At 34.7% G+C, this 19507-nt stretch overlaps 1 protein-coding gene across 5 annotated transcripts in view; it reads right to left on the bottom strand.

The window, feature by feature from the left end:
• The window catches only part of LOC135212719 (unconventional myosin-IXAa-like), a 371838-nt gene that overhangs the window by 74121 nt on the left and 278210 nt on the right, over positions 1 to 19507 (bottom strand). For all 5 annotated transcript variants that reach the window (XM_064246413.1, XM_064246417.1, XM_064246414.1 and 2 more), the window contains 4 exons: positions 19179 to 19411; positions 14809 to 15072; positions 9302 to 9472; positions 8838 to 8958 (listed from right to left, as the gene is read on the bottom strand). In XM_064246413.1, the coding sequence (XP_064102483.1) occupies positions 8838 to 8958; positions 9302 to 9472; positions 14809 to 15072; positions 19179 to 19411 (789 nt within the window). The remainder of the gene's footprint in view (positions 1 to 8837; positions 8959 to 9301; positions 9473 to 14808; positions 15073 to 19178; positions 19412 to 19507) is intronic.

Genomic DNA, 19507 nt, shown 5'->3' with positions numbered 1-19507 from the left:
TATCTATAAATGAACTAAATTAAGTGAAGGTGTGATTTCGCCAGTACTGGATATTGCATCTGCCTCTAACAAAACATTTTGTGGTCTGCACATTACTCGTTTCAGCCACAGAAACAACCATAAATTTAGAGCCATTTAGAGCCATAATTTCATAACATTTTCTTCTCTATTTCATGAAGTATAAATAAATATTTATTTTTATTTATGGATTTACCAAGTCGACAAGTGTAACTCAAACCTCAATTAACATTTGATAGTTCCAATAACTGATATCAGCAAACAGCTGTTTCACGATTCAATTGTTCATGCAAATACTTGCTATTGTTTATGACAGTGTCTTGCACACAGTACTAAGTGGTTATTAAATTAATAGTATAATGAATTCTTAAACAAGCCATAAGGTTGGGAAGCCTGATTTAAGGTATGAAGGTTTCCATTTAACCTAACGAACTTTTGCTTCTAGGCCTATTTCTTAGTTTAAAGCTAACTCAAGATAAAATATGCATTTTCAGTGGTATATACTGAAATTAAGACAGGCATATACAGCCTGTCTATTGTAATCTACTGAAAATACATCTTGCACTATCCATGAAGTATATGATGAAATCATGTTTTTGGGCAAAATTTTAATGACTGCATGATAAACAGATTCAGATGATATACAAACATACAGTTAAACACCTGACTGCGTTCTCACATATTTGCAGATTTTTCTGCTGAGTCTGTCTATAAAATACAGTGGTACCTCAGCTCACAAACAGTCCTGCTCATCATCAAATCGGGTTACGAACCAAATGTTTAAAAAATTTTGTTCCGGTTCGTGAACCGTGCTTCAAGCCACAAACGCATAAATATCCCCAGATATGGTTCTTTGGTAGCACCAAGCACTTTTTAAAATGTTTTTTGACTGCATTTCACCAATTGTCAGTAACAATTTACTTAGAAGTTCTACTATGCAAACAATTCTGCTGCTATCAATCACTTACAGTCATCAGATGGCAGAAAACAACTGAACTCAACACTGAGTTGGTTCCTCTCTACCCCAATAGTGGGCGAGGGTAGTCGCCTAGCTAAACCAAAATACTAGTGCTACCGTGAATTTCCAATATTATAGTTGCTGAAGGATAGCGAAACTATAGCTATGTAATTAGTACTACAGCAGACCGGCTGTACAGTGGGGCCCCCCAGTATTCATGTTCTCCAGATTCGGGGATTTCTCTCTGGACCATATCTGCCCATTATTTGCGGGAAATTCGCCTATTCGCGGGTTCTTCCGACGATAAATAATCACTAATTAGTGCATTTTGATGTTACTTTCATGACTAAATACATTTTTATGATACAAAAATGTTTTACTAATTTTAAAATATTAATATTGATCAATACTGTATTAGTAAGTTTAATAAGATTAAATGATATCACATAATAACAATAATAATTCTCTCTCTCTCTTAAAGAGATGTATGTTTTTTGTATGATAAATAAAAGATTTACTAATTTTCAAATATTAAACCTTAAACGCCGAAGGGTTATAATAAAAATCGCCTTCCGTATGCCGAGGGGGTCTCGGAGTGAGCGCTGAAGTGGAAAAAATATTTTCTTCAAAAAATCACAGCGAGCTAAGTTTTCAAGATTAAGAGTTCATTTTTGGCTCCTTTTTCTTTTCATTGCCTGAAGTTTAGCATGCAACCATCAGAAATTAAAAAATATCATTATCATATATAAATAATGCGATATATGATAGCGCGAAAACAAAATTTCATATATAATTGTATTCAAATCACGCTGTGAGCAAAACGGTTAAAGATAACGAGTTAATTTTTTTCATTGTATTGTACACTAAATTGCAATCATTTTGGTATATAACATATTGTAAAACGTTCAAAGCAACACAGAGAAAACATTATCACAAAATGATGCATGAATTCGTAACGCGCGGACATGAAATTTTTTTTTTTCAAAAATTCACTATAAATCTAAATATTGTTCTAGAGACCACCAATTTGTTTCAAAATGAAGATAATTGATTGAATATTACTGTACTATAAGAGTTTTAGCTTACAACTGCAGTTTTCGACCATTTCGGACGAGTTAAAGTTGACCGAATGTCGAATTTTTTTATATATTTTTTTATATGCAAATATTTCAAAAATGAGAACAGCTACAACCTTCAATTATTTTTGATGTATTCTACATAAAATTGCGCACATTTTCATATAAAAAACTCTATGAAACGCCTAATATGAAATGGAGCAAATATTCCAAGAATGCGACGTACACATTTCGAAGATTTGCGGCGGAGAATCCGCGCGCGGAGGGAAGGAAATTTTTTTTTTTCAAATTCACCATAAATCTAAATATTGTGCTAGAGACTTCGATTTTTTTTCAAAATTAAGATAAATGACTGAATATTATTAGAATGTAAGAGTTTTAGCTTACAATTGCGTTTTTCAACTATTTCGGGAGAGTCAAAGTTGACCGAACGTGGTTTTTTTTCTATTTATCATGATTTATATGCAAATATTTCAAATATGAGAAAAGCTACAACCTTTAATTATTTATTATTGTAATCTACATAAAATTGCGCACATTTTCATATGTAAAACTTTATTTAAGGACTAATTTAAAATGGTGCAAACATTACGACAATCGCATGTATGATTTTTTCGGAAGAGTTACAGCGCGGATGTATGGAATTTTTTTTTTTTTCATAAATTCACCATAAATCGAAATATTATGCTAGAGACTTCCAATTTGTTGCAAAATGAAGGTAAATGATTGAATATTACTAGAATATAAGAGTTTTAGCTTACAATTGCATTTTTCGACCATTTCAGTAGAGTCAAAGTTGACCGAAGGTTGAAATTTTGGCACTTATCGTTATTTATATGAAAATATTTCAAAATTGATAAAAGCTACAACCATGGGTTGTTTTTAGTTGTATTGTGCATGAAATTGCGCACATTTCCATATATAAAACTTTATGTAACGGCTAATTTAAAATGGTGCAAACATTACGACAATCGCACATATGATTTTTTCGGAAGAGTTACCGCACGGACGTAAGGAAAAAGTTTTTTTTTCATAAATTCACCATAAATCAAAATAGTGTGCTAGAGACTTCCAATTTGTTGCAAAATGAAGGTAAATGATTGAATATTACTAAAATATAAGAGTTTTAGCTTACAATTGCGTTTTTTGACCATTTCGGTAGAGTCAAAATTGCCCAAAGGTTGAAATTTTGGCACATCCTTGTTTATAAGAAAATATTTCAAAACTGACAAAAGCTACAATCATGAGTATTTTTTAGTTGTATTCTACATGAAATTGCGCACATTTTCATATATAATACTCCATGTAACGGCTAATTTAAAATGGTGCAAATATTATGTCAAAGTGACGAAATAATTTCTGAGATGTGTCCCTGATACTTTTTAGTGTGATAAGAAAGAAATTCGCGCGTGCACTCCTGCGTTACGATTGTAAACAAAACAACACCTTGATCCGTGAACTCCCACCATCCCCCAAGGCGCATGATTCAAAAGTTTTCGGCTAGTAAGCCTAAAGTATTTTTCCGCGAATTTTAAAAAAATCTTTTCTATGTCGACGTAAAATAAGTCCAACGGCACCCGACAGACAATTCATCTCGACGTAAAATATGTCTAATAGGCGTTTGAGGGTTAATATTAATGTAAAGAGCAATTTAAGAAAATACTATGGTGAATTAGTAAGATTTTAGTTTATAAATTAAAAAATTATGTAAGAATGAAGGAAATCCCAGTTTTCATGCATCTTCCTTTCGAACTCCAGGTACCAAGCTGGGGTGGCTGAGGTCCAACAGCTGTCAAATATATCAAGCAATGTGACAGGTGGGGAGTTACAAAGATCAAGATGCCTCAAACACTTGTTAGTCCATCAGAGGAGACATTGTGTGGTCACTTACCTGTAGGAACAGGTTTTTACTGTGCATTCACAGTGTCCTAATGATTTTGTCTTGCTTTCTTTCAAACTTTTCCACACTGTTGCTGTTTACAACTTCTGGTGGCAGTTTATTCCCAGTGTCACATATCATGTATGTAAAGAAGTTCCCAAAATGGGATGTGTTGTATCTCTTAAGTTCAAGTTTCCATCCATTATTTCTTGTCTGGTTTTCATTTAATGTAAATAGGTTACTGTCTACTGTTGTTATGCCTTTCAGTATTTTAAATGTTTCTATTAGTTGTCCTCACAATCGTCGTGTTTCTAAGTCATACATGTTCAGGCTCTCTAGTCGTCTTTGGTAACCTAATTACCTGATGGATGGAATAAACTTTGTGGCTCTTGCTTGCACTCCTCCTAATCTACTTATGTATTTTCTGAGTGTTGGTGACCAAAACTGTACTGTATATTCAAAATGGGGTCTAACTATTGATGTGTAGAGCTGCAGCACAGTTTCCTTGTTTTTGTATTTGGACTGCCTTTTTATGTATCCCACTAGTTTCTGTGCCTTCTTTTCTGCTTTTAACCACTGTTTTGTGGATTTTAAGTCCTTGGTAATAATGACTCCAAGGTGGTCCTCTTGTTCTATACTATTTATGTCATTCCCAAGCAGCATGTAGCTGGCATGAGGGTTGTTTGTTCCTATTTGTAACACTTTACTTAATCTACGTTAAAAGGCATTTGGCATTTTTTTACCACTCTCCTATTTCTATTAGATCATTTCTTAAACTTTCCACTGCATCTGGGTCTGCTGCATTTACACCTAGTTTGGTGTCATCTGAAAATTTGGCTATCCTACTAGTTAAGCCTACATCAATGTCATTAATGTAAATAAAAAACTAGAAAGGGCCAAAGACAGAACCCTAGGGAACTCTGCTTGTTTTATCTACCCATTCTGATTCTTCAACATTTATTACGACTCTCTGTTTTCTATAAGTTAGCCAGTCTTCGACCCAGTCTGCTGTTTCTCCTACAATTCCTAAAGCTCTAACTTTTGTCATCAGTTTCTTGTGTGGGACTTTGTCAAAGGCCTTCTGGAAATCTAAGTAGAGTATTTCTAATGCTCTACTACTATCAGCCAGGAATCCACAAATACTACTTAGAATCCCTACAAAAATGCTTAAAACTTCCTATTTAGTAGTTCAAACTCAATAATAACCCACTAATAATGCTTATAGCTAGTTTTTTAATAGTTTTATCATAAGTGCATTTAATAAAATTTATAGGAAAATTCAGTAATTTGTGGGTATTTCTCATAGAAAAATATTGTGAACACGCAAATTTCCCGCAAATAATGGGTCTATAAGGTCCATAGAGAAATCCGTGAATAAGTGAGTCTGCAAATAGTGGGGATCAACTATATTACTTAGTAAGTTGCATATATAAAATCAGCAATTCGTAGATTTTTCCTGTAATAAACATTCACTAATTAGTGTATTTTGATGTTATTTTCAAGACTAAATACATTTTTATGATACAATATACACTATCAGATAGTATTAATATTGGTCAATGCTGTGGTAATTTTAATAAGATTAAATGATATTAAATAATAAACAATAATTCTCTCTCTCTCTCTCTGCTCTCCCTCACTGAGATGTATGTTTTTGTATGATAAATAAATGATTTACTAATTTCTAAATATTTATATTAATGTAAACAGTAACAATATAAATTCATTAAAGAAAATACTACAGTGGTCCCTCCGTATTCACGGGGGATGCGTACCAGAACCCCCCCTATGAATAGTTAGAACCCACGAATGTTTGGAACCCCTATAAAACGGCTAAAAACCGCCTATTTTGTTAATTAAAACTCAAGAAAAAACCTCTAAAAATGTTCATACTTGGTTTTTTTAATAGTTTTATCACAAAAAGTGCATTTTATGATGAAATTGATAAAAAAACAAGAATTAGTGGATATTTCTCATAGAAAAATACCGCGAATAATGTGGGGAAACGTTCCCGAGAGAAATCCGCGAATGTGTGAGTCCGCGAATCCGGAGAACGCGAATATGGGGGGGTCCACTGTATAGTGAACTAGTAAGATTTTAATTTATAAATTCTCTCTCTCTCTCTCTCTCTCTCTGGAAGGGTTAGAAGTACATACATATATATTTTTAAAGGTACTAATGTTTAAGATGACTTTGAAATTATATTTTTTCATAATATAATTTTAAAGATTAATAGAGTAATAAGATAATAATTTAAGGTATATTTGATGAGGATGTTATTTAAGGTATACATTTGGTATCTGAACTTTCAAGACAGGCAGTTATAAGTAATTTTAGTAAGGGTTCTAAGTATTAGCAGATTTTAACTATCCATGCGGGAGGGGGGGATGCGCATCCTCAACGAATATGGGGGTCAACTGTATGCGCAAATTATGGTTCTTTTGTATGCTGTCTTCTTTCTCAGCATCTTTTTCCACTTCTTTGTGGGGTCAATTTTTCTGACAGCTTTCCTCCCTGGCTCGGCCAAAAACATCGTCTTCTGACATTTGTCTCTCAGATCTTCTCTAACTACATCAATCCACCTTTGCTTCAGTCTCCCTCTCGCTCTCCCACCAGGCACCCCATCTGCATCACTCTCCTCCCTACTTATGTTTCATCCCTTCTCATCACATGGCCATACCACTGCAGTCTTCTTTTCTGGGCCTACTTTGATAGTTCTATGTCTTTAGTAGTTCCTCTTATTCTTTCATTCTTGGTCATGTCCATTTTTGTCACTCCACACATCCACCCAAGTATTTTAATCTATACCGCATCCAAATTCTTCTCTTGCATTCTCTTTACCAGCCATGTTTCTGCTCCATACATCAAAGCTGGTCTCACTACTATCTTATACTTTCTTTTAACCTTTACGTTGATTCTGTGGTCACACACAACACCTGACATCTTTCTCTAATTTTTCTATCCAGCCTGCACTCTGTGTTATTTCTACATCCAAATTCCATCATCAGCAACTGTCGAACCAAGATATACCTAAATTTTTCTACTCAGTTCAGCCTTGTCCCTTCCATACTAATCTCAGTGTCTTGATCTTCTTTCTACTGATCTTTAATCCTGTCTTCCAGTACCTTCCTCCACTGCTTTCGTTTTGATTCCCCTATCCCTCTGTTGGTGCTACATAACACAATGTCATCAGCAAGCAACATGAACCAGGGAGATTGATCTCTTATTCTTTGAGTTAGTATATCCATAATCAGGTAAAAAAGATATGGACAAAGCAGATCTACGATGTAAACCAACTCTTACTAGTATCCATTCAGTTTACCCAACACTGCTTCTTACATGCATTTGTGTTCTTTCATATGTATCTTGGACCAACATCACATACTTCTCCAGTGTTCCCTTACTCGCATACACCTCAAAACCTCTTGACATGGGACTCTATCATATGCCTTTTCCAGGTCTATACATACTAGGTGTTTTTCCAACATCTGTCAGAGGGCAAACACTGCATCTGTGGTTCCTCTTCCTGGCATGAAACCAACTGTTCTTCATCGACAGATGTTCTTCTCTAATTCTTCGATCAATTGTTCTTTCCCAGATTTTCATGGTGTGAGACATTAGCTTTATTCCTCTGTAGTTTGCACGATCCTGGATGTCATCCTTTTCTTTACAGATAGGCAAAATAAAACTTTCTCTCCATTCTTTTAGTATCTTTTCCAGACTTTATATTTTCTTTGCTAAGTCCCACAGCATGTCTATTCCTTCTTCTCCTGGGCTCTTCCACACTTCTGCAGGAATTCCATCTGGTCCTATAGCTTTACCATTTTTCATCTTCTTTGGTGCCTGCTTTACTTCCTTCCTGCTAATATTACATGTCATAGCAAGGTTCTAGAATTCATCTTCTAACAATTTTCTTTATTTAACAGGTGTTCATAATATTCTTTCTACCTCTTATCTTATCCACATTGCACAAAACCCCTCCATTCCCATCCTTAACCTGTTTTATATGGGAGTAGTCTTTGGTGTTCTTGACCCTAAACTTTGCAATTCTGTGAATTTTTCTCTCACCCTCCGGTGTTTCCAGTTCTTCATACATGTCACCTAATACTATTGCCTTTTCTTGAACAACTGTTTTCTTCAATTCTTTTGCATGCTGTATAACCTGTATTTTTGAGTTTCACAGAATGTTTTTGTTGGAGAAAAACAAACATTGACTGCACAATTACAAAGCAAGTTTCAGTTCCGAAATAAAAAAAAATCCAAAAACTCAAACGTGGTGCCACCCTAGTAACCATTCAAGAACTAATGGCAGTTCATTCAAGACGTCCCAGATCATGGGAGTTTCTGGACAACGGAATGCTGGATTTAAGAGGTTAGATTGTATGCTGACGTATAACATGCACTTAAAAAGCTAAGAAAACTTACACTGAAACCAAAAGAGATAAAATAAGGGTTCACTGATGAAAGAAAATTATAGGCACTGCAAAGGAACTTTACATAGGTATTCACAGGACTTGCAAAGAATTTGACTCCATAAGAGTCCAACATTGTTACAAAGTTGATATCTCTAGTCATTTCCTGGTGTTTGAATGTATGATTAATGGATTGCTATGAAACAAACTAGGATTACACTATTTCATAGCTATTCAATTCCTTGATCCGTTTAAAGCAGATTACTAAGTCAACACTATGTTTTATTGTCAAAAGACAGTCATTGGTAGAAATATAATCTTATTGTCAAAAGACAGTCATTGAATATATGATTTACTTCAATATTCTGGTCAATACTATTGGCAGTACATGTGAATTTCATTCTCAACACAAAACAACACAATGTCACCAATAACAACCATCAGAATAATGAAGAATCTGTACCCCAGTTTTAATGCATTTAGTATATACATACTTTGACAAGTTAGAGCCTTCATGGAGAGCCAAAGGAAGGAGTTGCACACTTCACACTGAGTAGGAATGTTAACCATGATATGAGTGAATATATGGCCCCCATACAACAGTTCTTCAACAACCTTCAAATAAAGAAAAAAAACATCTGTACAATCCATATGCAATTAAAGAAGAGAATCAATTAAACATGCAAAATTTCAAGGACAATTAATGTGTACAAAGCATTTTATATTTAAATGAAATCAAGGTGGAGCACAAATACTTTGGCTTGCAGCTGGGCATTTTCTGAGATTTTGGTTCTACATAGGATATTTATATCTTAATATATAAGCATATCTGTATTCTATTATAACCAATATGAAAATATTCATAAGCTTTGGAAGAAAAACATTTTTCAGGAGTGTTTCCACATATGATACAAAGCATATGCATCAATATATTTGATTAAAAAGTGGAGAATTTTACCTTTTTCTTTTCTCTTCTTCTTCTTTTCCTCTTCTTTGCAGAAGATTTATCATCTACAGACTTCTTTTTTTCTCTTATAAACTCATCCAAAAATCCTCTGAAAGCATTAACACCCATTGTCACTGGGAAAGTGTCATTGCCCATTTTTTCCTTACAAACAGTGTTCATCACCTGGAAAAATAAATGAGCAACATTAAACTTCTTTAGAAAAGCCTCTCATTTTTATCTGCCTACATGCCTGATCGTGGTGGACAGCCCATTTCCTGAATAGAAACAAACATGACTGAATTATTGATTAAGGATTATCTGACATTATTACACCCAGGGTACTATTCTGAGCTTCAAACAAAGGGCATTACAACCATTATTTCATGGGGTGGAGAGTCTGCAAAAGAAAAGGGAAGTTTTGTGGTTACAAACATCACAAAATATGTTGAAGTCATAAACAAAAGGCTACTTATATGGATAAGGGGAGAGGAATATTGGTTTGTACATTAAGAATGGAAAGATCTCCAAGACAAGTTGTTCATTGTTTCACCACACCTCTAATGATAACATCTATGACATTATTACTAAACACCACTGAAGTTGTCAGACGAATGTATGAATTTAGCTATTTAATAAGTATTCAAGTATCGCTGTCAAGACTATCAGCAACTTCATTTTGCATTTAGGGGAAGGAAAACATATACTATGTCAAAAAAAGCAACATCATCTGCAGGAGAATATTTCATTGTCTAGATAACCATATTACTAGTAAGAATTATAGACAACAAAAGTTCCAGATATGCTAGAGGTTTTGCTACCACTAACATCAACTCTTACCTAGTAGCTTGGACGCTTACAAAAATATGGACGAGTTCACACCCTTAATGGCCTACGAATAGTACCTATATTAAAATAATTGACAATTATCCAAGTCAAAAGCAGTGTTAAAGTTAACCTGAACTAGTCTGAGCACATATTCCTTAATGTGTCATCTTTCTATATAAATAAGGAAACAGAAGTCACTTATAAGCATTAAAGGCAAGGAACAAGTCTATGCACTTTGGCATTTCTGAAAAAAGAGAGAATGAGACAGAATAAAGAATTCCTTAAAAGTGGTTGAGAAACTTCTAAAAATAGATCGGTTGGTTGGAAAGGGGAAAGAAGAGAGATATACATTGTGTGTATATAATCTTCACACACTCCTATATTTTTACCAACTTTTTAATTCTATTCTTATTAAGCTAACTTTTAAATGAAATTACAGTAACTTTAATTTCATTTTAAAGTTAGCTTAATATTTAGGGAGCATGATTAGGGTCATATTTAGCGTTCAAACTCTAGAAGTATACATTTATTAGCAATTTTAGAGACCGTGCCAAACTTACACAAAAATCCTTTGAGCAAGGGAGTCTGGAACCTAAACTCGCCTAACTTCGGGGTATTACCGTAGTGTAAAAGTATATTACGGTCCTATTCTATTTAACGTCATTTGTAACATAACTACTGTAATTGTTTACCATCATACGGTGGTTGAAATCGCATTCAGTTCTTAGCAAAACAGCTGTTTCTCCTTCGGTTGTAATGCTACTAACAATACATTTATCATTTTCTTTTATATTTTTAACTTAACTAGAAGATGGATAAAGAGTTGGAGGAAGAGACGTTAGTACACAAGATACACAACAAAATCACAAGTATGTACGGCAATTTTTATTTGTTATTTTACTCAAATATTTTCCATGTTTATTTCAGATAAGTAAAATTTATTGTTACTGTTTCTTTATTACTTTACATTGCTTTCAACTCTAAAAACAATGCTAAAGCTTTTACTGTCCTGCAGTTTACAATTTAAATTAACAATAAAGTGAACCACTGGTATTCACAGACTCCGGATTCGTGGACACTCATATTTGCGGACTTCACTCTGGAACACATACTCTCTTATTCGCGGAAAATTCGCCTATTCACTGTATTTTTCTATAAGAAATACAGGCGGCCCGCGGTTAACGGCGCAATCACTCAACGGCGAATCGGTTTTACGGCGGTCGTCAAAAATATTCATTAAAAAAATAAGGCATTTTAAAGGTATCTTTACGGCACAAATTTCAGTTAACAGCGCCGCTAGCGCCGTTGTCTAACGAGTTCATACATATGTAGAAATGCCGTTCAGACCATAAAGGTTATGCAAATTATATTAACAAATTTTATGGAGAGTTATTACGTAGGTATTAGGGTAAAATATATGCCTCTGACGCTGTTCTATGCCGAAAATATCAAGTTACATAAGTGCAAATTTAGCTATGGATGTGTCGATTCATAATTGTTCATGCTTTTGTTTAAAATGTGTGTGAAAATGTATTACGTGAAAGGCATTTTTATTTCTGTACAGAAATATGATACAAAGGCAGCTTTTGAAACTGCCCTTCACGATACCAAATACGATGTTTTTTCATGTTCTTTCTTGTAAGCCGCCGCCTGCCGCTCTTCCGAAAATATCGATTTTAAAAAAAGTGCAAATTAGCGATCGATGTGTCGATTTTATAAATGTTTATGCTTTTATGTTTAAAATGTGTATGAAAATGTATTACGAATAGGGTATTTTTATTTCTGTGCAGAAATATGATAAAAAGGCAGCTTTTGAAACTGCCCTTCAAGTTATCGACTACGATGTGTTTTTCAAGTTCGTTCTTGATGGCATACAAGAACGAACTTGAAAAACACATCGTAGTCGATAACTTGAAGGGGAGTTTCAAAAGCTGCCTTTTTATCATATTTCTGCACAGAAATAAAAATACCCTATTCGTAATACATTTTCATACACATTTTAAACATAAAAGCATAATATTTATAAAATCGACACATCGATCGCTAATTTGCACTTTTTTTGCCGCCGTCTGCTGCGCTTCCAAAAATATAGTTAAAAAAAAAAGAAAAAAAAAAAAGTGCAAATTTAGCGATCGATGTGTCGATTTTTCAAATGTTTATGCTTTTATGTTTAAAATGTGTATGAAAATATATTGCGTAAAGGTATTTTCATTTTTGTACAGAAATAAGATACAAATTAAGGCAGCCTTTGTAACTACGCTCCACGTTGTCAGGGGATGGTTTTTCATGTTCGTTCTTGTCCGCCAGTTCCGAAAAAATGCATTGTGTTATTTTATTAATTATGCATCTTTTCCATAAATCCTTTAAAAGTATACATTATTTCACTGTATCCAAGAATATTGTATGTATTCTCATATTATTGTATCTTAAAATACTACGGCAAACTTAAGCCCGTATTTCGCGGAGCGGCCAATGTTGTGGTTTGAAATCAGCTGATGAATACGAGTCTGTTTCACCATAACGCAATTCTGAGCGAATGCTCTTACTTCTAGTTAGCATAAACGAATATCTAGATACTTGACTTATATGAGACAAAGTTATTTTTCCTTATACAGCGTGTTTTTAGGTGGAAATATTTATTGAATATGTCTCGTTGTGAATGTGAACTACTATTTTTTTCGTTAACAGATTACGTTGGCGGCATGTTTATTGCGTAAAAAATTACGTGATTCCGTTCGCAATACGTAATCCTTTATATCATCGTAATACGAACTTTACGTTATTTATCTTATATCGGCGTGAAACCAACAGTAAAATGTGTTCTTTCAAGCACAGTAGTTTTGATTAAAACGATTTTATCCCAATTTTATCTATGTGTGTGATGGCAGACGTTTACTGCAGTTTTTATCCTTGTTGCCGATCTACGATAATAGTCATTAGCAGCTTGAACAGTTTTCTCAGCTTCAGTCATAATTAGGTTTAAATTTAACGGTATATTTCCCGATTGATCTTTAATCTATATTGATCTCTGATCAATAGCGAATAAAGTTATTACATTAAGATATCTCAGTTCTATTCTATACATAACGCCATTTATAACAAATACGGTAATGTTGCACTGTAGTACGATGATCGAAATACAAGCCAAACAGATGTTATCCAGTTCGGTTGTACTTAGAAAAAAAAAAGTAGTTTTCTCGTTCGGTTGTTCATGGTTGTACACGTTCACGCAACGAGTATAACGTTAAAACCATACTTTCATCATTCTCTTTTGCTGTTATTGAACTTATGTAACTAGAAGATGGATAAAGTTAGGCCATTGTAATTTGATCTCTCATAAAATCGAACTATCGTTAGACTAATGATCGTGACCTGAACACTACAGCTACCTGTACACTGTATAAACTTTATTATATCTTTACATACTCTAGACACCCACATGTACTGTACAGTAAATTCTATAGTACTATACTGCATAAATATAATTTTACTTATTGCGCCGTTGTGGGATTACGGCCCCTTTGACTGGTCTAGAGTTTCGAAAGAAGGTGTGCGGCGGCCGTAGGCTTTAAAATCGCTCAGCGTCGAAAATCGCTTGGCGTCGGTGGCCAGGAACGGAACCCCTGCCGCTAACCGAGGGCCGCCTGTATCCACAAATTCCCGTTTTTTCTTTTTTATCAATTTCATCATAAAATGCACTTTTTGTAATAAACTATTAAAAACACCAGGTATAATAATTTTTTAGTGGAACTTCTTCAGTTTTACCTAACAAAATAGGCAGTTTTAAGCGTTTTTAGAGGGGTTTCAATTGGGGAAGGGAAGGGAAGGGAAGGAAAGGGCTGGTATCTATCCTGAACGAATACGACAGGAACACTGTATCTAAATACATAGTATAAATATAATCTTTATCGCATGTTGCTAAAAGATGACTCTTGGGGTTTTGGGATGATTTAGGGTAATTTGCCGTATATTTTTGTTAAAACTATCAAATTAAGTATTTTACAGTAGTTTAAGGGATACAGGGTATAAATATACCTGGACTTTATAGCAAAAAACACATTCATGGATATATACAATGAAATATTGTAGTTCCTTTTATAGCAAGGTCGGCTTGGATGCTTTAATCCGTTATCTCAATGAGCTACTGTACATTTGTTAAGAGCTGGAATACACCATCCTCACCACTATAGCCAAGTGTGTAATTTTTTTATTGCTTTTCAGGTTATATATATAATATATATATATCTATATATATATATATAATATATATATATATATCATATCTATATATATAATATACAATATATATAATATATTATATTAGATATATATATTATAATATATATATATATAAATATAATAAAGTACCTATACAGAGAATCTACTGGTCACCTCTTACCAAAAACATATGTGACTAATAACCAATATGCCCTTTTCCTACATCTAGTCCTAGTATGCAGAAGTTTCCACATATTTTTATCTTTACCGCTCTTTTTTGCTGGAGGAAAAAGTGGTCCAGTTCATTGTCTTGTGACACCATGTCCTTATAGCACTGTGGGCATTGTCCAAGCTATTGTCGGTTTGAACGAAACAACTCGCCTTTTAAGCTATATATTCAACAGGTGTGGAAACAATTCAGAGAAAAAAAGCCAAAGTGCAATTATATAGAAAGCTGCATTAGAACTTTTACTTACCTGCTCAAAGTTCTTAATGAGGTCTTTGTACTTCAATGATAAGGAGGTTTCTTTCTGGAGAGATACGCTATAAGTAGATATCAAATTGTTTTTGAATTCACGTAATGACTGGCAGAACATCTGATCAACCTGAGAATCTTTCCTGTCTCGTATACGTGAAGATACTTCCAACTCTTTTGGAGGTGCTTCTCTGGAAAAGCTACGGTCAAGACTCTGTGTGCGATTATCTGCTTTCTCACTTTCTTTTTCTTCAAGGCCATACAGCTACCGAAATGAAATATAGATAATAAATGTTTCAATAATTAAACAGATACATTTTATTTTAAACTATTGTGGTCCTTAATACACTAATTTCACTTGCATTCTAACTTCACTAAGCTCTTGAACACATCCAAAATTCAATTGCTAACCCAATAACAGTGTTACTTCTCTGACACCAAACAATAAATCTGCAGGTTCACAGAACTAGTCCTAACTAAAATTTTTATTTCTCATAAACTCACTCCTTTTGACAGAGTCCAACCCATGTATTAGTCCTACCACGTTAAAGCAGGAGCTTTATGGTACTTCCATGTACATGTTCACAATCCCTTATCCTCAACCCTTAGGGGTATTTGTAGTTCAGTTTACAGAATTATGTGGCTTTCGGAACTGAAGCTTACAGGCCCAGTGAGGTTCTAAGGCAACACCCCATAACCAGACACTACTAGTGAAGAATAAACAAATTAATATAATAAAGGTTAACTCTTTCAGCAATAAACTGATAAATGAAATAGTGAAATAACCAAAATGGTGAATATGAAACAATTGGATAATTACCACCATAAATACACTACCACTTATTTTCACTACAAATAAATTAGCATATTTCATTTCCAAATAAAACTAAAAATTATAATGAATAAAAAAGGTTTTTTTTGGTAGTTGCTGTTGTCCTCAAGGAGTTACCCTTCCATGGCCTACCAGAGCTCCACAGTGACCAGACTAATATCAAAGAATCCTCTTTTAGCTGGTCTTGTAGCCAGGTGTTGTGTCATAATTATAAACATTATAACGTGTGATAGGCTCAAAGATAAGAGGGCATTTTCCCTTATCTACAACAAAGCTGAACCAAGTTTTCCCATGTCAAAACCTGCAGAAGGGACGACTGTTGTACACGTGTCAGACATCTTGTTTATAAGCTGTGTGAACAAGACCAGGAAGCCATTACTCTCTATCAGTCAATGCAGGATGACACCTTGCTCAAGTCCCATGCCTTTTTGTTGGAAAAGGGTGAAGTTCTGCAAGTGACTAACCTCAGCATGCTGGGAATGGTTGCAGTATTGTCAAACCTTCCCCTGCACTAGCCAGCATACTCATCCGTTAGGAAGACCCCCGGTTTTCCGCTATCATGCCTATGGGGTCAGGAATAACTATATGCCACCTACTGATACACAATGTAGTAGATTTGTTCAACCTCATGGCCATAATGTTTTAAGAATATCAACTCTGATGATGACCTTGTACATTTGAAGATTTCTTCGAAAGAGACATTTCTGAAGAAGGCCAATGACACACTTACTTTCCTAATATCATGTGACCTATAAGCTGAGTGCAGTTTTGCCTTTTTGATAGGGGACACTAAAATTATTCTCAGCCCTTGTAGAGAGAGCAGTTTATTTGTGCTAGGGTATAGGATGTTTAATGTCACTTCTAGGTAAACCTTAAGTGCTTGAACCATTCATAATGTTTCGTCAGCTAAATTTTTTATTTATTAGAGTAGATTTCCTTCTTAATGGATCCTCATTCTTGGCTAGGAACGATGGGCCAAGGGACAATAATGATTGATGATCAGCTGTTTGCATGATGTATCGTCACCATTTAAGAGAGCCCAGATCACTAATGAGCTTCTGATGCTAATGCAATCAAGAAGATCCGCTAAATTGAGGGGTTGACAGTAGTCAAAGTATCTTGTTCAGGGATCCTGTATTTGTGAAGCCGTTCAGAGTCTGCAATTCACACGCTGTAAAACATATCAAATCTATTGTCTTTTCAAGTATTTTAGGTGGGGGAGGGGGGGTTCACTAGTATCTGAGAGAAAGGGGGGGGGGGGATGCTTGGAGGAAAAAAACTATTATTCCTCCAAGGGGGAATGCGAGAGAAAGATTTCCTGCTTAGCCATTAGCTAAGACGGAAGGCTCTGCCTCACGTATTTGTGACGTCATAGTGCAGTGTGTATGAATGATTTCATCATCACCATTGTCATATGTATTATTCAGATCTGCAAAATATATTCTGAATGATTGGTATCATCATCATCATCGCCATAGGTATTATTCACATCTGCGAAGTGTATTCTGAAGGCTTCTGCTCAGCCATTAGCTAAGACGGAAGGCTCCGCCTCGTGCATGTGTGACATCATAGCACAGCGTGTATGAATGATCGGTATTATCATCATCGCCATACATATTATTCAGATCTGTGAAGTGTATTCTGATCATCCGCATCATGTATGCATCTACCTAGAAGCCAAAGAGGAAGACCCACTTTCTCGAAACTAAAAAGCTTGCCCTTAAGTTAAAGACGAAGGAAGGAGCAACTTCCATTTTGGCAGCAGTCGACAACTTGAAATCAGTCAATGCTGAACATGAAGTAAGAATTTTTTGTCTAGGTTAACTTGTTTTGACTAACTTTTGGCATTTGATCATTAATTCTTTTCTATTGTTGAAATAGGTTTTGATGAAAATGACTAGTAAAAGTGATTAACAGAAAAGCAGATGTGTTTGAGAGAGAGAGAGAGAGAGAGAGAGAGAGAGAGAGAGAGAGAGAGAGAGAGAGAAATAATGTTCGATCTAAACTTTCCAAGTGTCATTTCATATGAAATTTTGAATTTTCATCAGTTCTTTTTTATCACAGAATAAATTTATAAAAAAACGATTACATAGTGAACGTGCCGGACAAAGAAACTGAGACAGGCACTCGTAACCAAGTTTGTTAGGCCTAACAGGAGTGAATACACACATGATCCGCCAGTCCCTGGAACCTCAAATGGTTCACAAAGCCTTCCTTCAGCAGAACTCTTCACGGAGATGAGATAGAGGAGTTTGAAGGTTTTTTGGCAGAGGACAGGTAGAGGAAATTCCATCCAAAAGGTTTTTTTTTTTTAAAGGAAATGACTGTATCGTACAGTACACTTGCCCCCAATGGTGGCATTTTGTTTACGTGTGGGAGTTTTCACCATCCTGTGTAATTTCAAACTTTTTTTCAAGTTATTAAAACCTTTTTAATTTTTTATTTATCCATAAGAACAATTTCATATTAGAAAAAATTACAGCATAGTACACAGAAAGTATTGAAAATGGGTAGTATGAAAAAATTTGACAAGGTAAGTTGCCATTTGCCTTGACCCTAAAGGAATTATTCCCATAAGGTATGTGTTTCGAAATCTGCGAATTTCCAATTCTGTGAGGCCGTGGATTGGGGACCATACTGTAACTGGAAGCCTTTTGGGAGAGAGTCTTTCTAGTTTTTCTACTGCAAAAGACTGCAGAAAGGAAGTGACAACCCCATATGTACTAGTCAATCCCGAACCCATAAAGCAAGGGTTCTGTTAATGCTGCTTTGTATGCCACGACTGTTGTAACTGCAAGGCGTTTGTCATCAAAAAGGCATACAAAAAAAAAATTTAAAAGATTTTCGAAGGAATCTCAACTGGGTTCTCAGTATGGATATAATCTAACCATATCTACCATATGGACTGGTATTGTCGAATAGATGATGTACATAATTTTTACACTACTATGCATCTCATGGTCATGTTTAATTGACTTTTGTCAATAAAATCTTACCAAAGCATCAGATATAGATCATATTTTGGAAATGGCTATTTTAAGCCACAGCATAATTGGCAAAACTATGCAGTGATGTATAATGTTGATAATTAGGGGACTTATCAGAGTAAATCAGAGAAATTTAAAGGTAGCTAAATGTAGTAAGCACCCAGAGAGAGGCTAGTTGACATAACTATGAAATCAGTAAGGTCCCCAGTGGTATGATAATGATCGTAGAAACACAAATATTTGACTCCCCTGTACAATGAGTATTGAAGGAAAGTATTTTGCTATGGATTCAAATACATTAACAGTAAAAATATAAAAAGAGTTGTAATGAGGCCAATAAAAAGAATATCTTAGCTATAAGTCACTGACTTCATGACACCAAGGAAACTCAAATTCTAGTAATCATACTTTAACTGAACTGGGTTTCCAAAATGTTACGTATCATTTCGCAGTAAACAAGATGGATTATCAGATGTATGCTGCATAATAAAGGAATTCACATAAAATGTTAAGTTATAATATATGTATCTAACAATTTGAATTTATCTTTACCTTTCTGGTAATATATTCCTCTAATCTTCTTAGTTCATGGGCATCTTTTATGATTTCATCTGACTTATCAATAAACTCAGAAGTTCTTGTAACACTCCATGTGTCATCTTGATCTATTCGACGCTGCTTTTTAGCTGCAGGGCTTGCATTTTCTTTGCCTGCATGAGAAGCCTCCTGGCATGGAATGGTGACTGAAGAATTTATACATCGAGAGTGGAAGACCTTTTTACAACCTGAGAAATTGGCAAAACTCTCAATTACAAAAAGAATTAGTAAAACCTTCATTCAATTATAAAAAGAAAATTACCTCTAAAGATATATTCCTACAT

This window comes from Macrobrachium nipponense, chromosome 41 (genome assembly GCF_015104395.2).
Source record: "Macrobrachium nipponense isolate FS-2020 chromosome 41, ASM1510439v2, whole genome shotgun sequence".
Classification (NCBI taxonomy): domain Eukaryota; kingdom Metazoa; phylum Arthropoda; class Malacostraca; order Decapoda; family Palaemonidae; genus Macrobrachium; species Macrobrachium nipponense.
The sequence above is the reverse complement of the archived record's forward strand: the minus strand, read 5'-3'. Positions and strand labels throughout refer to the sequence as shown.